At 34.3% G+C, this 25,265-nt stretch overlaps 1 protein-coding gene across 1 annotated transcript; it reads right to left on the bottom strand.

Moving 5' to 3' along the window:
- Positions 1 to 9,874: 9,874 nt before the first annotated feature.
- FGB (fibrinogen beta chain) lies at positions 9,875 to 23,410 on the bottom strand. The gene is made up of 9 exons (XM_023505911.2): positions 23,281 to 23,410; positions 23,005 to 23,022; positions 19,058 to 19,252; positions 18,012 to 18,195; positions 16,029 to 16,256; positions 14,594 to 14,707; positions 12,509 to 12,634; positions 11,929 to 12,214; positions 9,875 to 10,532 (listed from the first exon to the last, which is right to left on the bottom strand). The coding sequence occupies exons 1-9, from the start codon at positions 23,380 to 23,382 to the stop codon at positions 10,301 to 10,303; spliced, it is 1,485 nt and encodes a 494-aa protein (XP_023361679.1). The 5' UTR covers positions 23,383 to 23,410; the 3' UTR covers positions 9,875 to 10,300.
- Between the last annotated feature and the right edge of the window lie 1,855 nt (positions 23,411 to 25,265).

Below are 25,265 nucleotides of genomic sequence, written 5' to 3'. Positions count from 1 at the left end.
CAATTGTTGTGGTGATGGTGAGAGTGAGGTGCATGACTCTCTGCCTCTCAGTCTCTGTCTCTGTCTCTATGTGTGTGTGTGTGTGTGTGTGTGTGTGTGTAAATGTTGTGAAAGTGTTCACTTGCTTTGGCAGTAAAATTTTCAGGGATGTCCACACCGATTATAAGATTCACATACGCATTGCCAGAACAAGGTCAATGTTTGGGAATCTCCAAAGGAAAGTGTGGGAGAGAAGAGATATTAGATTGACTGCCAAACTGAAGATCTATAGAGCCATTGTTCTGACCTTGTTGTTGTATATCTGTGAAATCTCAATAGAATAGCAATGCCAGCCTGGGAAACTGAATCCCTTCCCTTTGAATTGTCTTAGGAAGATTCTGAAAATCACCTGGCAGGATAAGGTACCAGACACTGAGGTCCTTTCTCGAACTCAACTGCCAAGCATTCCATCTCTGTTGCAGAGAACACAGTTCCATTGGGCTGGCCACATTGTTTTAATGCTAAATATATGCTTGCCAAAAAAATATTTTATGGAGAACTCACACAGGGCAAGTGCTCACAAGGTGGTATGAAAAAGCAATACAAGGATAATCTCAAGATCTCTCTTAAGAACTTTAGAATCGCTTGTATGACATGGCAGACACTGGGACAGGACCGTCCAGCATGGAGAGCTCTCATTAGAGAAGGTGCTGGGCTCTATGAGCAAAGCAGAAGTGAATTGGCTCAGAAGAAATGTGAGATGCATAGAGAAGCCACCTCAAATGTTCACAACAGACTATTTGTGATGGACCTATGATAGAGCATCCCAAGCTCATATTGGTCTGATTAGTCACAGTTAAACACACGTCCTCTTCAAGGACAAATGACAACAAACATTTGTCCTGAAATCCAGAAAAAGATGTATGTGTTGTTTGGTTACAGCTCAGAGGACAGGTTACCCTGGTTGGATGTAGTAGATCTGGGCAAGATGTGAGAACAATGGAGAGAGGTAGGGAGATAGAATGTAAAGAGGGGCTATGTTGTATTGGAGAATAGGAAATCCCTGGGGAGAAATCAGAATGGGGAGGGAAGCAGCAGGCTGAGGAAGTATATTTCTTTCTGCTTCCCCCTAGGATATAGGTCCCTTGGAGAAAGTCCTTATTGCCCTATGCTGATTCTGTCTCTAATCTCCTTTCTCATGAGGTACTACTCATGGTCTCTGAGTTCCACTCTTTGAAGTGTTTCTTTCTTCATATGATGCTGGCAATGGACCACTGTGAAAACATAAAAGTTTTATTTCAAAAACATGCATAGGGGTTGTACTTCTCAAACACAGAAAGAGGGAAAGAGGATTCAGAGAAGTTACATTAAAAAAATCTGGCTTAAGGTCACATATAGGATGCCTTAGCATAGTCATTCTCAAGTAGGGGTTTTATTGACTAAATTGAGAAGGTTAGCATTCAAGTAAATACACCACAGTTTAGGTTGGTATATGTTTGTGTAGTGGAGAAACATAGGGTAATTCCACTTTTATTTCTGACAAGCATTAAGTACCTACTGAACCTGTGGTAGCTTGTGGTACACACCAGAAACTCAAAGATAGATATGACACAGGCTCTATCTGAAGGACTGTATACTTTTATAGGAATGGCAGGAAGGAGGAGAATCAAGAATCACTAGGACACAAAAGCCAGTCACTTAATGAAAAAAAAAGAGATTCAGGAAAAGTACTGCCATTTGAGGAAGAAGAGCTTACTTTGGGATGGAGGTTGGTATTGTAGAAGGCTTCATAGAAGAGATAAGAACTGCAAGAAAACATATAACTTACTACCCTGTCTCCAGGCAAACCTATTCCTGAACCATTATTTCAGGATGGGAATGTATTGTTTGTATTCCACAGAAGTACCTTGCATTGCTTTCTTCACAATACAGTCCTATATCTAATAACTCCCTAAGTCATAAAATTCTAGTTTTTTTCTAACCCAGAAAAATATTCAAAAGGATTTAAAATTTTTAAAAATATATTTTTGTTGTTATTCGGTAGTTTTAGTCATGCCCAGCTCTTTTTGACCCATTTTAGGGTTTTCTTAGCAAAGATATTGAAGAGCTTTGCCTTTTCCTTCTCCAGTTCATATTACACATAAGAAAACTGAGGCAAACAGGATTAAGTGACTTGACCAGGGGTCACACAGCTAGTAAGTATATGTGGCTGGATTTGAACATATGAAGATGAATCTTCCTAAATCCAAGCTCAGTGCTCTATTTATTGTACCATCTAAATTGGAAGGCTTTATTACTCTTTTAACGAAAATTTTTTTTTTTGTTGATATGTTTTAGTTTTCATCACTTTTATTCAATTAGCATTGGATAAAAGGATATTCCCAGAGACAAAAAGACCTGACCTTTTGTCCAGACACAGACACTTGCTTTATCTTCAATGCTGGATGAATCCCTTAACCTATATTTACCTCAGTTTTGAAAAGAGTACTAGTTTCCTATCATTACAGTGAGGATTAAATGAGATAATATTTGTAAAGAGTTTGCAAGTCTTAAAGCAAGCTGTTATTGTGATCATTCTTAAGTATAGCCAGCTCAGCATCCTCAACATCCCAAAGAATGGTTTAGTCATACCTTAAAACAAGTAATAAAAAGATGAAAAACAATAACAACAAAATAACCAGTCTTTCAGAAGTAGCAATACAAAGTAGCACTTTAGCATTTCACAGCCTTATCCCCCATCTTTTGCACAGAAAAGAGAGAGGTGCCTCTTCATAGTTTTTTGGTACCAAGTTTTGTTGTTAGAATTGCACAGCATTGTGTTTGAATACTTTGATGACATTGTTTCTATTTACATTCTTATAGTCATTTTGTATATTGTTTTACTCGTATTTCTTACTTCATTTGCATCAGCCAATATGTGTTCCCATGCTTCTCAAATGTTTTTCATATTCATCTTACAGCACAAAAACATTTCATCCAAACATATAGCTATTCACAAATTGATAGATATCAACTTTAATTCCAATTCTTTGCTACTACAAAAATGATGCTATAAATATTTTGGTTTATATGGGACTTTTCTTTCTGCCATTGATTTTTTTGGAATATATACTTAGAAATGAAGTTAGAAACCAAAAGATATGGATATTTTAGTAATTTTCTTGCTTTCATGGGAAGGTTCTTTTCTTTTTGGGGGATGGGAAGGAGGCAGTAGAGAAGTCTTTTTTCCCCTTTCAATATAAAGGCAACATTTCCCTCAGCATAAATGAGGACTTCCCTTTTCTAGCAAATCGCAGGGATCTTTACATAACACTAGTTATTTCTGAAAATAAAAATTTGTAACAAAATGAAAAAAACTTTCATTCTAGGGAGTTTTTTTTGAGACATGAAAAAAGGAAATGTATAGGTGTTTTAAAGACATAGGAATATCATCTCATTGGGTTGGATAATCACTCAAAGGAATACAGCTTTTATATCTCTAAACTCTTAAATCAATAAACTAGAGAAAGAGCATATCAGTGAATTGGGAATGCAACTTTTAAACTAGAAAAAGGACAAATTATAAATCCCTAAATAAGCACCAAATTGGAAATGTTGAAAACCAAATGTGAAATTGATAAAATTGAAAGAAAACTATTGTGCTAATAAATAAATCCAAGAGTTGGTTTTATGAAAAATCAATTAAATAAACCATTGATAAATTTCTTTTTTTAAAGAAGAAAACCAAATTACCAGTATCAAAAATGAAAAGGATGAATTGGCCACCAAGGAAAAGGAAATTAAAGCAATCATTAGGAAACATTTTGCTCAGTTATATGCCAATGAATGTGACAATCTAAGCAAACTGATGAAATTTACAAAATTTATAAATTGACCAGATTAACAGAAAAAGAAATAGAAAACTTAAATACTTCCATCTTAGAGAAAGAAATTGAACAAACCATCAATGGACTCCTTATGAAAAAATTTCCAGAGCCAGGTAGATTCACAAGTGAATTCTATCAGACATCTAAAGAATAATTAATTATATAAATTATACAAACTGTTTGGAAAAAATAGATGGACTACTACTAAATTCCTTTTTTTTGGACACAAATATGGTATTGATACCTAAGTTAGGAAGAGCTAAAGCAGAGAAAGAAAATTATAGACAATTTCCCTAATGAATATTGATGCAAAAATTTTAAATAAAATGTTAGCAAAGACATTATAGCAATATATCACAAGGGTTACTATGGTCATGTTATGGGCCAGAACTCTGAACTTGAAACAAAGGATTCTTACAAAGTACTAAGTCAGTGGAATTGATAGAGACAATAGTTATCTAATTTAGCATGGTGCTTAACAGTTCTCTAGTTCAGTACATGTACTTAGTACTTACTATAGTTCTACAAGATTCACACCTTTGATAAAAGAGCATAAAACTCAAAAATCAGCCAGAATCAGAACTAGGGAAGACAGAGAAGTGGTGGCAGGCTGGCCCTCTTCGCTTCTCCACTGAAACCAAGATCTGGAAGGCCTCCAGAAAAACTAATTGAGCCCCAAGAAAGGAGACAAGATTTGGAAAGAGACAATAAAGGATTTGGACTTTAATCCCTGGCTGCACTTGTGGTGATTACTGAACTGAAATGAAGGCTTCCTCCAGAGACCCCAAGAAAACTTCAACAGAGAACATTATATTTTAGAGAGAACATTACATGACCAGATAGGATTTATATCAGAATTGCAGGGTTGGTCCAATATTATGAGAACTATCGGCAAAGTTGACCATATCAATAACAAGACCAACTGAAATCATATGATTATTTCAATAGCTGCAGAAAAAAATAGCTGACAAAATACGTATCTTTTCCTATTAAAACACTAAAGAACACAAATGAAGCTTTCTTTAAAATGATAATTAACATCTACTAAAACTATCAACAGGCATTATTTATAATGAGGATAAGGTAGAAATCTTCTCAGTAAGATCAGGGATAAAGCAAGGATGCTCATTATCACCACTATTTTTCAACATTGTAATAGAAGTGTTAGCTATAGCAAAAAGAGAAGAAAAAAAATCGAAGAAATTAAAATATGCAATGAGAAAGCAAAATTATCTCTCTTTACAGATAGATATGAGAGAATCAACTAATAAATTATTTAAAAATGAACAACTTCAGCAAAGTTGCAGGTTATAAAATAAACCCACCTAAATCATCAGTATTCTATACATTACTAACAGACTCCCAAAGTAAGAAAGAGAAATTCCATTTAAAATAACTGAAAAATATAAGATATTTAGGAGCCTACCTGACAATATAAGTTCAGGAACTATATGAATATGATTACAAAACACTTTTCATACAAAGTCACATGTAAACAATTGGGAAAATATCAATTAGATATGGGTAGGCCAAGCCAATATAATAAAAATGACAATTATACCTATGTGAATTTATTTATTTAATACTATATCAAATACTACCAAAAATATTTTATGGAGCTAGAAAAAAATAACAACAAAATTTATTTGGAAGAATGAAAAGTCAAGAATATCAAGGGAATTAATGAAAAAAAAAAGCAAAGAAAAGTGACTCAGATCAAATGTGAACTCCTCTATTTTGCATTTCAAGCCCTCATAACCTGACTGCAGCCTTTCTTTCTAGGCTTATTTTCTTTCCATACCTTAGCCTTCTTTATGCCATTTCTGTAGCAGCCAAACTGGTCTCATTTTGACCATTTGCATAAGCCCTGAGAACCCTGACCTAATTTGTAAGTGTTATGCCTTCATTAGATTTTTTTAAACTAAGTTCCCACTAAACATTATTTTTTACCATGTTCAGCAAGATCCGTTATATTCCCCTTCATTTGAGGGTGTTTTATAATATCTTATCTTATGTCATATGTTGAATTAGTGGATTTTCCACAGTAGTTTCTATATCAGTTTTTGGTAGTATGATTTTGCTATAATTAAAAAGCAGTAAGGAGACCTGCATTCTAATCTTATACCAGCTGCTAACTTGCTGACTGTTTCTAGAAAAGCTATTTGAAATCTCTGGGCTTTGTGACAAATTTAGATAATTTTTATCCCATTTCCAGGTAATACTTCTCATTTCCAGCATTTTATCATTAAGTATGGTTGAGGTTTTTCTTATCTTCACAGACCATAAAACTCTCTGAGAACAATCACCTCATAGATCTAAACCTTATTTCTATAAAGTACATAAATTTGATTAATCAGTGTTTATTCAAAGTCTTTTTTATTAATAAAGGCGTAACAGGGGGTGTTCCAGGGTTGTGTTTTTTGGGTGATATTTAAATTACTTTAAAGAATATGAGTTATAAATCATTTAGAAACCTACCTAAAAGTAAGTTTCTTAAATCATTGAAATTTGAGGAGGTAGATGGTAGGATTGTTGAACATTTTTGAATAAGAAAATTAGATAGCAACTTTTGCTAAGATAAAATATATGATTTGTTATGAGGCATAGAAAACAGAACACTCATCTTGGAGGTAGAAAGGTCTTTTCAAATCCTTTCTGAGATGCTTACTAGTTAAGCAATTAAATGAACTATTCTCACCCTCAAGCCCCTTATCATAAAATGGAGATAAATAGGGATTCCCACATCAAACAGGTTGTTGGGAGTATCAACTGGGATAAGCTAAAACACTGTAAACTTTTAAGAGTTCACTATATAAGACTTAGCTAGCATGAGGCAACTTTTTAAAATTGCCTTTGAAAATCCTCTGCAATTTTGTTTTATGTTTTATAAATCTTTTTCTAGGGTTCAGGAAATTAGCTGCAAAGAAAAAACACCCACAATTGTCTCTTACAATAAACTTCAAGCAAGCTGTTGCATCTATCAGTTGTCCTTCAAATAGGGAGATAAGAAAGTTTATTGACCTTCATGATGTCAGGTTTAGGGAATTGTTTTTCTAACCTCATTGAGTTATCTGACTTCATTTGTTTAGTCCCTGATATCCAAGGACATCATTCCTTTGTGAAACAGTTGGCTAGGATTAAGAGTGATCTCTGCTTCTGTAGAACAGGATTTTCTTTCCTTTCTGGGAAACTTAATGTTCCATCTGTAAATTAAGTTAGCAAGGTTGGTGGTACTGGCACTGTATTTGAACCAGAGGAAGCAACCAGGCTATTTTTCCCAGGAAAGAAATGGCTTTCTCATATGACGATGACATTAATGACTACCCCACATGTTTTGAATTATTGTTTCAGTATTCTTGATAAATTTGTGAGGGGATTCAGTTTTCCTCATGATCAACAAAATGTGTTTATAAGTTAAGGCTGAGACTGGAGGGACAATCTTTGAAAAAAAAAAAGGCTAACTTCAGGACCAGGAGACCATTATTTACTTCAACAACAATACTATATGATGATCAATTCTGATAGACCTGGCCATCCTCAGCAATGAGATGAATCAAAGCAGTTCCAATCGAGCAGTATTGGACTGAACCAGCTATACCCAGTGAAAGAATTCTGGGAGATGACTAAGAACCATTACATTGAATTCCCAATCCCTATATTTTTGCCCACCTGTATTTTTTATTTCCTTCACAGGCTAACTGTACAATATTTCAGAGTCCGATTCTTTTTGTACAGCAAAATAATGGTTTGGACATGTATACTTACTTTGTATTTAATTTATGATCTAATATATTTAACATGTATTGGTCATCCTACCATGTAGGGAAGGAGGTGGGGGGAAAGAGGGGAAAAACTGGAACAAAAGATTTGGCAATTGTCAATGCTGTAAAATTACCCATGCATATAACTTGTAAATAAAAAGCTATTAAAAAAAAAAGACTAACTTGTCCACCTTCGAACCAAATGATTTGAACCGAATCATTTACCATAGTAATTTAACCAAGAATTGGTTAAACTAGTCCTGGATTATAGTTATCAACCAGTCAGAATAGGCTAAAGAAATTTTCTATATTAATATGGCCCTAAAATTAAAATTATATTTCATATTTATAAAGTATTTTCTATAAATTATCTCACTTGAGCCTTATACTAAGTTATAACATAGACTCTTATTATTTTTAATTATCACTGTTGTATCATTCTTCTATTAAAGTTTTATTCCAATGCCTTTTTATAGCATAAAGATTTTTAAAATATTCTATTAAATTGAAGAGGTTTTGAGTATTTTTTTTCTTAATACTCAAAAAAGACTGAACTGGAAGTTCTGGCTATATTCAGGGAACACTAATTTTTCCTCCAGAAAGGGAAGAGGTGAATGGAATTCAGTTGTCCTAACTCAGCTGTGAGTAAGGCCTAGGGACCTTCTGTTGAGGTGGATGAATCTGGAAATCTTAATGGCTTCTAACAATATCATATATAAAGAGTAGCAGTTTGGCATGGTAGAAAGAGTACCAGACTTAAATGACAGGAGAGCTAGATGTAAATTCCAGGTCTAAAACTCATTAGCTCTATGAATCTGGGCAAGTCAAAATAATCACAGAATGTGTGAATTAGAAAGGACCAAAGAGATTTTCTGATTTAATCCATATCCCAAATGAATCTCTTCCACAATGTGCCTACAGGTGATAATCCATTCTTTTTCTAAAGACCCAAAGACTTCTAATTAACTGGGATGATAAATATCTCCGAAGGCAGCCAGTAGCCCACTTCCACTTTGGGAAATTTCTGATTTTTCAAAGTGTTTCTTATATAGAGCTTATATATTATTATATCTTCCTGCCTCTGTTTCTAATTCTGCCCTCTGGAATGCAGAAGAACATCTGTTCCTTCTTCATGAAAACCCTTCAAATGTTGGAAGATAGTTATCATATTCCCAAACTAATAACACATATCCAGTTCCTTCAAGCAATTCCCATACAGTATGATCATAAGGCCCCTTTACTATTCTGGTTTCTCTTTTCTTGGAAATTATCCAGTTATTCAATGTGTTATACAGCTTTTATTTTGACTGCTATATAATACTGTTCAACTTTAACCCCTCTCACTCTCAATTTGTCTTTTAAAGGGGTATGTGTGATAATAATCCCTCATTTTCAGCTTCTGCTACTTTTATGTGTAATATAGAATAGTTGGGCCCATCAATTGGACCTACTGAGGATTAAGGATGACCATGTAAACCCTAAATTGGAGTGTGGGTTGCACTGGGATTTGGTTTGTAAATCTGGGCATCTAGAGTGGTATCAGGGTCTAATACAATGACTATAGTCTTGACCATGTGATTGGGCAGTTGCTTTTGTGTTCTGTATTTTGGCTCCAAGGATACATAGAACAAATAAGTTTCAGTGGAGTTAAGGGTGAGAAAAGACAACCTAATAGTGCTAAGATCTAAGTGCTAGGTAAGGAAGGTACTGACCTGGGCACTGAGTGAGTGGGGATAACAGGTAGAGGAGCAGGTAAAGAGAAGGAAAAACTTTTGCTTAACAATTTTGTCTAAAGTTAACCTTGATTGGACTACCTTCAAAGCACAGGCTCAGCAAAGTTCTAAATTGGATTATTGTAAAGTATCACTGACAGCAAACTACTTCTCATTTTACTATCCCTTTTGGAAAGGATAAAAATGACAAGCTTCATCCTAATTGATAACCTAATACTTCTCTCCCTCCACCCCAGGCAAATGGCAAAGAGGGAGTGTTCAGCATAGTCAAAAATAGTAATTTCTTATTTTCAAATATTTAATGCTCAGATGACCTATGTATTTGAAGTTTTGAATGTATTTCCTTTCTTGAATAAACTAAACTGAGGTAAACTCTGGGAGGTAGTAATGAGAAGTACGTTGGATACAAAGGACTTAAATTGGAAATGTCATTCTATCGATTATTAGCTGTGTGACCTTGGCCAATGAGCCTCAGTTTAGTCATCTAATGAGAGTCACTATGATTCTCTACGTTAAGAAAAAAGAACACATTTACTTATTGCAGTGTAAGGTGTTTAATGAACACATCTTTGGAAAGCTTTCTCTCACAAAACTTTGCATAAATAAATATAGTTTATAAAGTAGAGTTTTAAACATCAGGTTTTAGTTTGCCTCAAAGATTTTTTCATTATATAACATTTTTCCACCCATTTTTTTTATGACCAGGTAGAATTGAAATTTATAAATGACTGTTTCTCTACTTTTTCTTTAAGTAGTGTCTTGACAAAAAACACAAATCAAAAGTATAAACTACAGTTATACAGTATTTAATAGCTTTTTATCCTGAATAGTATTTCCAATTTATATTAAATCTACAACCTTTTGGAGGTTTGCTTCCAATATGTGAAGAAAAGTTCTAATAACAATGTATAAAAAATTGTCCAATGTGGTAAGATTTTAAGAAATCTGTTAGGTTTTAGAACTATTGTTGTGGAAAGAATGGTCTGATCTTCATGGACATCTTTTTCAATGAATACCATGACCCCTTCCAATTCATCCAAACGACTCCATCGTCTGTGCCATGTTTTGCCATATCCCAGGTGTAATGGCCACCCCAATAGTATCTGCCATTTGGATTAGCTGAGTGACATCTGTTGTACCACCATCCGCCACCATCTTCCTTAGAACACTGTTTACTTGAATCTGAAGTTATCCTGAAAAGAGAAATAGTAGTAGTTAAGTATAATGCATGAATTCTATCAATGGCATATATTAAAAAGAAATCATATGGAGGAAGGAGAATTATGTGTTTATTGGCTAAGTCTGAAGGAGACCACTAGTGTCTCAGAAAGTCTAGATGTAAAATTATTTTCATTTCAAGAAGCATAATTCCAGAAATTTTCCCTTCCCCTCCCTGTTTGTTGGTAATGGCAAAGAAGCATCTGATTTTTTAGTTATTCTTCTGCAAATTCATTTTTAGGCCACTAGACTGTGGTAAGATGATAATCTAGAATCTTAGTGTTGAGCACTCCAGTTTGGATGACTTCCTGGAATGGGCTGTTGATTGCTCCCAGGGGGAGAGAGGGAACAAGATTTACAGCAACCAAAGCCATCAGGAGCATAATGTTGGCACCTGGAAGAATGAAACTTCATAAAGCCCAGCTGGAGTGAGCAGCACAAAGTATGCCCCAAAGTCAGATTTTTGAGGGGTGCAGGAGGAATGCAGGAGGGAATAAGCTGGTCCATGAGATCCTTTGGGTGAAAGACCCAACAACATTGTGAACTCACTGTTAGAGAAGCACTAGCACTAGGCCAGTCAGGGAGACGCTAACTTCCTATTTTAATTAATTATTCTTGTTATATGCTAATATTAATTATTCTCCATACAATATATATATAAATGCTGTCCATCCTCTAGAAATTCCTAAGACCCCCCTCACTCTATCCTAGTTATGGCTCTGCTGGAAACCTTAAATAACTTCCTTTAGGCTGATATTTAAATATTCCATAAAAAATACAATAATGACGAGTAAGTCTCTGCTTTTAATTCTCCTTCTTTCATCCGAGCTGACTTCCTGACCAGCAGCACATGGAAATAAATTGCCCATGAAAGCTACAGAATGATTATTATTATGCTCTTCTCCCCAGCTATATCTGCCTTCAGTGTTGGAATCATTCACAAGTACTGTAATATCCCAGATAGGTTGCTCTATTTTAGACGCATGGGGGACTTTTTCTTTTCTTCAGTTTCTACAATGAACAACGAGAGGTCTTTTTTGTTCTGCAATAAGAAAGGGAAAGAATTGCACTGATGAAGCTAATGTTATAAGTTTAGTAAGAGAGTGGCAACTTCATCACTTTTTAAAGGAACAATAAATTGCAGGTCATTACAGAACTACTGAGTTACTAGAAAACTGAATGATAGCTTGAATGCCTATATTGGACTCAGATCATGGAATTGTTCTAAACCTTTGTGCACCAAGGGGATATCTTAAAGGGTTAGACGTGTAAGCATATGAGGGACCATCTGTAGCCAGAACATGTATATTGTTAGTGGTTCAGTGACATGGTTAGTGACATATTTCAAAGGAAAAATGAATGTAGACATACCACCCATCGTTATCTCTGTCATAGGTGCTGAAGTACATGCCGTTGTGAATGGTCATGGTCCTGTTCTCTCCTACCAATTGGGATGCGCCATCCATAAGGGCATTGCCAGCAGTGCCTCGGTATTTACTAACAGAGATCTGGTACTTATTGCCTTCATTCTGTACTGTGAATCCTCCATAATGAGCCTTCACCTTATCACCTTTCCAGTCTTCCATTTCAATCAAAAGTTCAGTGGGTCCCATTTTGGTAAGTTGGCTAATTTTATCATTTCCAAGCCAATATTCACCTAGAATTAAAATGATACAAAATGCCATGAAAATTAAAATATTTGAAAACTACTAGTATTTCTGCTCCAGCTGATTTTAATTTTCCTTCTCCCATGACAATTTTAATTTCTCCAACACTGATAAACTCACAGTAAACACCTGAGAATTGGGATGCTTTCTGACAGACGAACATAATGGTTTAGAAACAATTTTATTTAATATTTGATGGTGGATTGCTGAATAGTAAAAATGTTGACAAGCAATACATTCTTTAAGATGAAAAAAAGTTTTTTGACTTTTGATAATAATTTTACCTGGTAAACCACAGTATTTCTTTATATCTTCATTGCTTGCAATATTTCCAAATCCATTTTTATATGCATCCCATTTTCTTCCAAAGTCGACACTACCATCTTGACGGTTCTGGATTACTGTCCATCCTTATGATGAGAAAGAAACCAAGATTGTTTTCATTAACCATTAAAATAATTTTCTTTACATTTTGGATCTTTTAATGGTTTGTGCACAAAAACCATTGAAAATACTTTAAAAGCTAATACTTAAAGCAAAAGGAAATAGACTCTTAAAAAGCAAGCTTTAATCCTTATAAAAGAGCACATATATAATAATATCCAAGGGCATTTTATGTCTTTCAAAGCTTGGTATAAACCAAACTAATGTATTAAAACCTAGAGTTTTGGCAAAAGAAAATCATTTTACAAACAAAACTGAAATATTTTTATGATTTCTTTATAAATAGATCCAAAGAAGTAGGATTATGATTATGGAGTTTGGGGATAAAAAGATAGACATGAGAACATAATTATGTAGGACTCAGGTTGTTTCTGACATAACAATAATTGAGGCAACATGGAGTAGTGGACACTACTCTGGACTTGGACTTCAGAAATTCTGGATTCAAATTCTACCTCAATGGAGTTGTGAACAAATCCAACCATTCTGGAGAGTAGTTTGGAACTATGCTCAAAAAGTTATCAAACTGTGCATACCCTTTGATCCAGCAGTGTTACTACTGGGCTTATATCCCAAAGAGATTATAAAGAAGGGAAAGGGACCTGTATGTGCACAAATGTTTGTGGCAGCCCTTTTTGTAGTGGCTAGAAACTGGAAATTGAATGGATGCCCATCAGTTGGAGAATGGCTGAATAAATTGTGGTATATGAATATTATGGAATATTATTGTTCTGTAAGAAATGACCAACAGGATGATTTCAGAAAGGCCTGGAGAGACTTACACGAACTGATGCTGAGTGAAATGAGCAGGACCAGGAGATCATTATATACTTCAACAACAATACTATATGATGACCAGTTCTGATGGACCAGGCCATCCTCAGCAACGAGATCAACCAAATCATTTCCAATGGAGCAGTAATGAACTGAACCAGCTACGCCCAGAGAAAGAACTCTGGGAGATGACTAAAAACCATTACATTGAATTCCCAATCCCTATATTTATGCCCACCTGCATTTTTGATTTCCTTCACAAGCTAATTGTACAATATTTCAGAGTCTGATTCTTTTTGTACAGCAAAATAACGGTTTGGTCATGTATACTTATTGTGTATCTAATTTATATTTTAATATATTTAACATCTACTGGTCATCCTGCCATCTGGGGGAGGGGGTGGGGGGTAAGAGGTGAAAAATTGGAACAAGAGGTTTGGCAAATGTTAATTCTGTAAAGTTACCCATACATATAACCTGTAAATAAAAGGCTATTAAATAAAAAAAAAATTCTACCTCAACCCTTGCTGGCTATGTATTCCAGGCAAATCAGGATTCCCCTGAACTTATCTATTGAGTCATAGGTAAATGAACTGTCATTCTGTATGGTTAAAATCACTTTGAAGAAAATTCAAATCCTTTGGGCATAACAATGCTAGTAAATATTAAAAAGTCAGTCTTGCGTCAATATTTAAAGAAAAACAAGTTTTCATGGTCTTTGGTAAGTTATCTATCCCATTCCATGGATCAGATTCCCATACCAAAGTTACACTTAGTGATACTTTGAAATTGGATAGTTTGTGATATAACTATTTAACATAATCAACAATTTGACAAGTGCTTAAAATTGTTAAAACTTCTACAATTCTTGGTTTTTTTTTTTTTTTTTTTTTTTTTTTTGCTGAGACAACTGGGATTAAGTGACTTGCCCAGAGTCACACAGCTAGTAAGTGTTAAGTGTCTGAGGCCAGATTTTAACTCAGGTCCTCCTGACTTCAGGACTGGTGCTCTATCCATTGTGTCACCTAGTTGCCCTGACTTCTACAATTCTTAAACCCAGGTCTCATAAACATTAACATCATATTATTGTCATAAAGATATTTTACTCCATGATGACTTCAAAATTTTTTTTTGCAGAATCATGTACTTACCTCCATTTTCTGTCTTCATATCACAATAAACTTTATACGGTTTGACAAAACCATCGGGATGAATGAGATACATTTCAGATGTATCACCTCCTTTCCTAATAATTTCTTCACACTCTGCAAACATATAAAAAGACAAATTATGCGAGAAATTTTATCTTAAGTATATAATCTTTTTATGTCTTGGCTAGAGATTATTACATATATTCTGAAAAATTAAGAAAGAAAGCTACTGGATTGATATCATAGTATCTTAACTTAAAAATTATTATCAGTAAACATATAAAAAAGAAAAATAAATTTCCCTGCATGACTCATTCAACCTTCCTGAGCCTCAGTTCTTTCATTTATAAAATGAAAGAAGCTGACTAAATGGCCTCTAAGGTGACTTTTACTTCTAAATCTATAATGCTAGAATTATTTTGTTCATAAGGATGCCACGTCTAGAAGAACAAGTGGTTATTATTAAAAAGTGAATATCTGCAAAATTGAATCATTGCAATACACCAATAGTCTGTCTCCATGGTTTTCAATATTGTAATAATGTAATAAAATAAAGTTGTTTATCATTCTGGTAATTGAGATACCTCCACTGTTGATTTTTAAGAACAATATATAAGCTAGGTGTGCTGTCACATGGCTGTAATCATTACTAGCCATATCTCCTAGTTGGTTATTTGAGTTTAGGAATGTGAAGCTATAACAGGACTATAACCAATCAGGTGTCTTCATGAAGTTTGGAACCAATATGGAGAGGCCCCAGGAGAGAAGGGCCATCAGGCTTTGTGAGGACAAACTGGCCCAGATTAGAAATGGGGCAGATTAAAGCTCCCAAGCTGATTGGTACCGAGAAGGAGCCCACAATGAGCTGCTGGCGTAAGATGGGGAAACTCAGTCTCAAATATACACAGTATGTATACACATATATTTATGCATAAATATATACATGTACAAATATGAGTACATATGTGTACATATAATTAACTAAACTCATACTTTGAATAGGCTTTTAAATTTTTAAAAATTAATTTACAATTAATTTTTAATTTTTTCAGGTTATGCTGATAAGTTTGTCACCAATATACAGTGACACACAAAACAGAGGGATTTGACAGCTCTCTTTTTTTTCCTCTAAACACTATTCATCATTTGTTCATTCCTACAATGGTCTGCAACTTGCCCCCTGAACACACACCTGACATATTTTCTCCTTCATTTCACATTATTGCCCCTACCCTTCAGACATAGCCCCTCTACATGAGAAAATGGATAGCTAGCTAGAGATGAGAAAACTTTAAAGGTTCTAACATATCCCTGGAGATCATCAGGTGCTGAAGTACTGCTGTGAAACTGGTTGAGAAAAAGTGGGCTTTCCTAAGCTCTTTCATCGCCTCCTTGCTGTAAGGAAATGTAAGCTTTTACCAAAGTCCTAAGGTACCTTTGCCTGAAACCACTGGGATGCTACAACTGACAGTGCATGGGTTGCGGCAGTAGTCCATTTGGGCTGAAACATCACTTTCTAATTTCTGTATTTTGCTTCTTAGATTTTCTAGAATTGAGCGAAGCACTTGGAGGTTATTTGGAATATGAGTGTTCACAGTCTCCTGGATATAAAGTTCATGCTTTTCCAGTTCAGAAGAAAACCCATTTACTGCATTTTCATTGTCTGTAAAAAAAAAGAAATTTATAGAAAAGATCATTGTTTCCTCTTTATTTTAAATATAAGTTCACAAATACTTATTAAGCACTTAACTATGTGCCACATACTGTGTTAAACATTGAATACACTGAAATCTCATATAAGATGGATATAAAGAAATATGATCAAAATTTGTCCATAAATTTAACTTTAATATACATAGTGATTATGCTGAATGGGTGAGGGATGGAAAATTGACATTATGCCAATTCATGAAATAATGAGTTATAATAGTAGGGTCATTAGTACTAGGTCTGAATAAAAATTATAATCCATTAGAATTAACTGAAATTTATCTTTTCTTAGGAACTGTGGAAAATGCAGAATATTTATTTTCTACCTTTGATTTTCAACCTTCTGAAGACTGATAAATGTACTTCTAAAAAGCTATAACTTCTGAGTTATAATGGAAATTCAGATTGATTGGGGAATAAAAGTCAAGGAATCAGAGACAAATTCTTCACAGAAAATACGAATGCTGGCCTCCAATTGGGTATGAGAATTAAATGAATGACAGATTTATCACACATTGTTAGATGATGCTAATAACTTAGGACACCTAAACAATAAGACTGCTGATGAAATTAAATTTTTCTTGCTGGCAGAAAATTACATGTTATTGTTAGCAAATTTTAAATTACTGCAATAGTATATAAACAAAATGTAAACTAAAGTTTAGGTGGGGACCAACTTAAAAACTATCTGAGAACATGTGGATAGATCTGAGGAGACAAGACATTAACTGGACACAGTAGAGGTAAATCTATCCAGTTCTGCAAAATGACCCAGAACTACTGACCACAAAAACTGAAACAGATGGAAGGAATATGAGGCTTCAGGCTAGTGGGTTTTTGGCGCCAGGTGGAGATGCATCATAGGGCAGAGAAAGTCCCTTGGACCGGGACTCACTACTCTCCTAATTACTAGTTACATGACCATGAACAAGTCAATCTCTCAATCTCTCTGGGCTTCAGTTTTCTCATCTATAAAATATAAGAGCAGGATTGGATGCCTTTAAGGCCCTTCCAGCTCTCTCTGTGATCCTAGGAATAACTTTCAGGGTGAGCTCAGTCATTATTGCCCAGTAGATTTGTCTGGTTCTAGGCAGATTGAGACAAAACATGTAAAAGATCAGAATTTCATCAATTTAAGATAAGAGCAAGGCTTGTCTATATGCTAGGATGTGGTCAAGATACAGATAAAAATAGTTCTGAGATGACAGGAATATACCAAACAAAATTGGAGATTAAAATAAAGGAAGATGTTTTTTCCCCTACTATATCAAAATCTTGAAATGTGTAGTATTTTTTTTTCATTACTGAGAAAAGCCTTTAAAGTAAGTTCTTCCCTTAGCTGAATTAAAGGGACGAGGTTTTGCTAATATCTAATTTGGGAAGCCTTGGGGATGGCTTTCTTTTAGGGTTTTGGTAGTAGCAAGCAAGCAACAAGAAACCCTTAGGGATAAATCCCCAAGTTTAGCAGAAGCTGATCCTATTTTCTGAGGGGTGGTTTTTTTTTCGTACCTTAATGATTACCTAGTTCAGTCTCCTGATTTTGCAGATTAGAAATTGAGGCCCAGAAAAATTAAATGATATGTCCAAAGTCACAGAATTGTAGAGTCAGGATTTAACCTCCAAGTTCTCTCAAATGAAAACATTCCCAACCGTGACTTCCCCCAACTTTCATTTTTTTGGCGGGAGATGGAAGAGAAATGATAGCTACCTAATATTTGCTTCTGTCTTTTGGTCCACATGTCCTTTAGGATCCTCATGTACTGGAAGTTGCTAGAAGTCCTCTGAGAAAATGAGTCCACTTCAGTCCCTAGGTCTTTAACATTGGCTTTCACAGTTCTTTCCTGTTTCACTAATGTGTCTTGCAGCACACATCCTGTTGGACACAATGCTCCCTAAAAGCAAAAGCAAAGAACAGATAGTAGAAATCCACTCCAGGAGGTGTTTAGGATAGGTCCTCTTATCAAAACATTTTTGTAATGAAGGCTCAGTTTTAATCTATTTGGCACGGTAGATGTTAATTTATTGTTTAGTTAAAAAAATAAAAAGAGAGAGGGAGGGAAGAAAGGAAGAAGAAGAAAAAGAAGAAGAAGAAGAAGAAGAAGAAGGAGAGAGAGAAAGAGGGGAGAGAAAGAGAAAGAGAGAGAGAGAGAGAGAGAGACAGACAGACAGACAGACAACACCTCCTACCTCCCAAAAGAGATTCTAATCTTGGAGAATTCTAATTGGTAGAAGTTTGTCACTTTAAACAGCTTCCACCTATTGCTCAAAAGTCTGACCTCCAGGTCAATCCCAATACCAAATAACAGAAAAGGACTCTGTAAACCGGTATAATGTAGTTTTCTTTACTGTAGTATGAAATTTAACCTGATGGCATTAAAACTGCCCTCTTGCTCTGTTCTGTGTTTTCTAAAAATGTTTTGCTGAAACTCTTTCCTCCTTCCCTTACTACTCCTTTTCCCATCAGTCAACTCAGTAATTTGCTCAAATGAGGCAAAAGCAAAAAAATCTTTAGGATTGAATTTCTATGTTCTTGCCCTGCTGTCTCACTCAGCTGTGACTCCTGTAAGAATGTAACCCTGAACCAGAAGCAGAAACATTTCTAGCATTTGATAGTAAAACCAAAGAAAATGAAACAAAACTTTTGAAATGATTAGGACTATTATTACTCTGTTCCAGGAAACTAGGTCCTCTTCCCGGCACTTGATTCTCTTCACTGGCCATGACCAACTTTGCCAGCCATTGTAACACACTTACCATGTCAGGATCAGCATGAAGGCAGCCACCAGCATCAGGGGCTTTTCTCTCCAATTTCTTCTGTTGCACAGACAGCGGTTGGGAGGGACGAGCTCGGTACCCTCCCCCAGTGATGGGTGGTGGAGCAGGTCGCAGAGTTGGAATGGGTTCCCTTCTCCTATCTACTGGTCGATGACTTCGAGCATCTACCTGAGACTTCATCAAACAAGAAAAAGAAGATCCATTTGTAAAGTCAATATATTAAAGCTGGAAGAGATCCTTAAGTATTATTTGTTCTAGCAGTTCTTAACTCTTGATAATCTGGTGAAATTTATGGACCCCTTTTCAGAATAATGTTTTTTTTTAATTGTACAAAATAAAATATTTGAGATCACTAAAAAGAAAACAATTAGGCAGAAGTATAACTATCAAAATACATGTATATTTAAAAGTTCATAGATGACAGGCTAAAAACTAGTCTAGTCCAATTAGTCCTTAAATTAAAAAAAAACTTCCAATTAAAACCTTTGTAAACTAACATTCTCTTGGTCTGAGTCCCTGTCCCTCCCCTCACTCCACTTATCCACTTTGGATAAAGAGCAATCTACACTGCTCCTACTTAATCTCTACCCAGTTGCTACCAAACCTTCGCAACTTGGTTTCTGTCTCCATCATTCCTTGAAACAATTATTTTCAACATCTCTCCTGGCTTCCTAATGCTAAATCCAGTGACTTTCATTCTGTCTTCATCTTTCTCGACCCCTTTATGCCATTCAACATTAACAACCACTCTTTTCTTTTTTCCTTTGAATTCTGTGACACCATTATCATAGGTTATTCTCCTACTACCTCTTTGGTCTTTCTCTGTCTCTTTTTGCTGACTCCAATTTCTTCTTGCTCTTTAAATGTGAGTGTTTCCTAAGGTTCTGTTCTTGGTTGTTTTCTCTGTGGAATTTACCCATTCTTATTATTTCAAACATCACCTTTGTACTAATGACTTCAAAAAAAATCTATTTTTTTCAACTCCACCAAACAATCTGCACTTTCAGTTCTATGACTGCAACTGTGTATTTGATAACAACCTGAAAGTCCCATCAGGTCTGCAAATACAACGTGTCTAAAACTGAACCCATTTTTTCTCTCAAGTTTGTGCTTCCCTCCAACTTTTTTGTTTCCGTTCAAATCACTAGTGTTCTTTCAGTTATTGGTTGTCATAATCCTAATTTATCTTTGAATCTTTCCTTTCCCTTATTGCATACATTCAATCAATTGCTAACTTCTGCAATATTGGTAGCAGCTTTCTCCTGCAACAAACTGTTGGTCCAGGCCCTGATCTAGTCTCCCTGAGATTTTTATAATAGCCTCCCATATAGTTTTCACAGTTCCAGACCATTCTTTCACACCACTGAGTTATCTTCCCACAGAATTACTTTGACCACATCATAGCACTTCAGAATCTTCAATGATTCTGTTTACTGTCTAAAATGTAAAGTTCTCATGTTGACATATAAGGCCTTCCATAATCTGGTTCCAAACTATCTCCTGAATCTTATCTCATATTATTTTCTATCCCGTGGTTTCAATTCCAGCCAAAATGAAATTCTTTGTCTTGTACACTCATTTTATCCTCTGGCCCTTAGCTCATATCTTTTTATGTCTTTGCTTATGCCATACTATAGGTCTGAAAAAAGAGTCCTCTTGGGGGAGAGAAAATGAAATGTTGTTAACTGAAAAAAAATAAAATAAGACTTTACTTGTCTCTTCCACTCCTCATCCAGCTATCACTTTTTGTTAAAGCTCATTCTTTTCTTTTTCCTTCCTTCCTTCCTTCCTTCCTTCCTTCCTTCCTTCCTTCCTTCCTTCCTTCCTTCCTTCCTTCCTTCCTTCCTTCCTTCCTTCCTTCCTTCCTTCCTTCCTTCCTTCCTTCCTTCCCACAGATACTATTCTCCCTCAATAAGTCATTACTAACAATGCTAGGTGAAAGTAATCCTCCCCTCTTCAAATTTCTTAGAGAACTTTATCTGGATTTCTCCTCTGCACAGATAGAACTTTTCTTTGATCTATGTATAAGGATTTTCCTACCATTAAGGTTTGAGTTATATCTTTGCTTCCACCAGTATAGCTCCTTACATTTAATAAATGTATCTTAAATGGTACTTCCTTCCTCAATTGAGGAAAAAGGCTTAGAAAAAAGAGATCAATTCAGGTAGAACAACTGGGCATGTAGTCATTGGAACCCTTGGACAAAGGTACAAGGCAAACAGACTCTGAAACATTAGCAGCCTCTATGAACAGTCACTACATCTGCAAACAGAAAGTATCTCTAGGTACAAGGTGCGATTGATTGTAAGGCAATAAGACCAATTCTTTAAATCTAAACCACCAGAAATGCATTAGTAAGTGATGAGGAACTATACTGTCAACAATAATTAATGTCATTTAGTGTATTTTCTTTACTAAATTCCCATACCTGATTATTTAAAATTAGGATTGTCTAAGCTCTACATATATCAACTTTATTAAGAAAATACATCTATTTCTTAAGAAGAAAGCTTATTAACATGTAGATGCTGTAATATGTAATAATTGAAGATTTGAAGAGAAACAGTGTATTGAATGTCTATGCAGTAGCTCCTATAATTCTCAGGAATTGATTTCTTGAGTCTTTTAGTCTACCATCAAAATGTCTTTCCTAAGTCATTCCCAACTTGATCTCCTGCCTCTTAGTGTCTATCTTTGGAAGATTTTTTTTTTCATTTAAAGCAACTCTGAATTTATACTGCCCTTGAAATTATATGTAACTTTAAAGGGTAATTGCTTCTCACAGCACCAAGAAAGAAAAAAAATAGAGAAAAGAGTCTCAAAATATTAAATCAATCCCATATTTTTTGGTAGTTACATCATCCCGCAAAAACTTCATTAAGTTTTTTCAGGTGCATCAATTGAATTCATTGTATTTTTACCATAGTTCTATAAAGTTATTCATGTATATATTTAATATGCATTTTTAAGCACTTAATTTATAGAACAAAGTATAGTACGCACTATATAGGAAAAATAGAGCATGATTCCTGCTGTCAACTTAAGAATGTTATAGAAATTGTATTGCCCTATTCATAGGAATGAGATTTATCTTATCAGTTTAGAGTAGACAGACTTTGAATAAGAATAATTTTATGCTTTTATGTATTTGATTTTATTATACAAATATAGGCTAATGAGATTGAAACAGTAGTGCAAAGTTTAGATTTCACAATTACAGCATCAATTACTTTAATCAATGAAAATAACTTTCTAAATAATTCAAGTAAAAAAAATCACTTTGAAATCTGACCTCCAAATCAATTATTTCCATGAATCAAATTAACTAGAAAAAGTGCTTTTTTTGTAGAATGACACAGAGAAAAACTGGGCTCTCGTTCAGTTCCTAATGTTAACTCATTAAAAAATCTTGAAGAGGTCACTTTCCCCTACTGATTATTCTCATCCAAGAAATAAGGATCATAAAACTGACTTTTGAATTTAATCTCATGAGGTTTTGTCTACAATGTTACATGGGCTTTACAAGTTCCCTTTAATCTATTCCTGAATTTTTACTGGCAAAATGACTTAAAATATAATAACTTAAATGAAATATGTTTTATAAACAGATGAATTAGGCTAAGTTATTTGCATTATAGAATTTTTTATAATTACAGGGAAACACAATAAGAATTATAACATTCATTATCTAACATGGCAGTCTTATTTTTTTAAATCATTACTGATCATTGTAACTACTGATTATTGTCATTTGCTAAATATTGCTTTTCTTCATTGACACCCATTGTTCACATTTTGTCTGCTTTTTAAACTCAAATTTTCTGGTTTTTGTTCTGTATCATTTTCAGAATTTTTTCTTATCTGTTAATATTAACACAATAATGTCTTAATGCAGTAGAACAAATAAAGGACAAAGTATATCTTACCTTATGTGCACTTTCCTCCTGTTAAAGAAAAGAGAGAAGAAAAGTCAGAAAAAAATAAAATAGGAAGAAAAAGCCTTTTTTTTACACAAAGAAATGAATTGATTACATTTCTTAAAATTGAAATTATTTCAATTTCATTTATAAAATTTACTATAAATTAATTTTAGTTCTCATAAAAATAAATACATATATACTTATATAACATTGTATACGGATTATCAGAATTGATATTAATTCTGTTAATGTAACCAGTATGAATATTTTAATAATAACTACCTCCTCATCGTAGTCAGACAGGGATTTAACTGTGGAAATGCAGAGCAGGAGGAGCAAAAAATGCTTCATGGCAGAAGATTTTGAGAATGCCCAAGTAACCATCCTTTGCTAATGAATCTGAGAATGAGCTTTTCTATCTTATATATACACTAGGCAGTTTGGTAGGCCTGATTTTAGAACTAGTCAGAGTCTCCAGTTAATATTTAATCTTGTTGGCTGAACCATTTTAAACACTTGAGCAATGTCTTCCCAGCAAGCTGTATTTTCTTGTCATACAGCCCTTTCCCCCCAGTGGCCTAATTTAGATGTTCCACAAAAAGTTCTGCAAATCTTTCTGTTTGGAAAGATTAAGGGAAATTGAGAATTTCTTGAAAAAAGTGTGTACGATCTTTCAGTTACTCTAATCTTTTCAGTTACATAAAGAAATGAATTGATCACATTTTCTATGAAAACTATGTATGTGAATATGTGTAGAAAGGAATATGCTAAGAAAAATTCCAAATATTCTCCCAACATGTAGAAAATTTCAAAAATCAATTCATAAAAGTTTGAATTATTCACAAAAGTAGTGATTTAAATTGTAAACTCATTATTTATATTCCGTAAATGTTTATTTTTTCAGGGGCTACCACTTAATTTTTAAATATCTGTAGGATATTAATAGAAATGATGAGACTTTAGAGTTCATAGTTCACGAACTTCTCCCTAATTTTACAAATGAGTAAACCCAGATTATAGAATAGGAATGGCTTGAACAATACAGGTAAGGACTAATACATATAATTTTGGATATCACATTTTTAAGTACTAGTAATGCTGTATCACAAAATACTGCTCTTCACTCTTTTGCAGTTAAAAGTCTTCTACAAAGGAAACACAGTTCTTAATATTCATCAGTAAATATTATGAAAAAAAAGATTGAGAGTTTTGTTTTTCTTAGGAATTTTCTTATTTTGTCCTTCCTTGAAGCAAATGAAAATGTTCAATATAAGAGCTCAAAGTTTAATAAAAATGTATTATAATAAAAATATCTAGTTGACAATTGGTGCCTAATTCAAGATACTAATTACAGTAACAAAAGGCCAGAAAATATGGTACAACACATTAAGAACAGAGTTTGTACTAAGAATGGTCTAATCTTTTTTTTTGTTTGTATTATCATAAGTTTTTGGATATGCAGCTTATCCATGTTTATACACACTATAAATGATTCTTCCCTTTCTAATTTTTAATTAGCTACATCATCTTTGTTGTTATTTTAATCAGTATAATCTCAATAAACAAGCAGCTAGGTGGCACCAGGTATAGAGCACTGCACTTGAAGTTAGGGAGCCCTGAGTTTGAATCCTGTCTTAAGACACTGTATGAACCTAGGCAAGTCGTTAAACTTTTCTCAGATTCAGTTTTCTCATTTCCAAAAAGCCTGTAATAACATATGCCTCGCAAGTTTATTGTGAGGTTCAAAGGGATAACATATGTAAAATGCTTTTCAAACTTTAAAAGTACTATATTAAATGCTGGCTGTTATTATAAACTCATACATAAATCAATAAAAAAATTAAATAACCCTAAAACCTAGAAAGTAAAATTAAATGATGAGCTCTTTATGAAATGCACATACACACACACCATGTCATATACACACATTATATATAACAATATGTCTGTGTGAATATTAATTTATTTTAGAGACAACAATGGAGAACTTCTTTTGTGGCAGAAGAAAAGGGGCCATTAGGGCAAAATTAGTTTAAAACTGATATAAGAATATGAGAATTTGGGTGAGTTGTGGCCTTTAAAAATTATGCTTCAAAAAGAAAACCTATCAATGATATCCAAAAAATGCCGATGTCTCTTCTCCTGATATTTTATTACAAATCTCCAAGTCTTCTAAACTAATGTCCACTGAAACAAAAAAAAAAAGTCACATGAAATTCTTCTCAATCTGTGCCCTGCTTATTAGCTGTCTGTTTACTGCACTAAGA

Source organism: Sarcophilus harrisii, chromosome 6 (assembly GCF_902635505.1).
Source record: "Sarcophilus harrisii chromosome 6, mSarHar1.11, whole genome shotgun sequence".
Taxonomy (NCBI): domain Eukaryota; kingdom Metazoa; phylum Chordata; class Mammalia; order Dasyuromorphia; family Dasyuridae; genus Sarcophilus; species Sarcophilus harrisii.
This window is presented reverse-complemented; position numbering and strand designations above follow the sequence as displayed.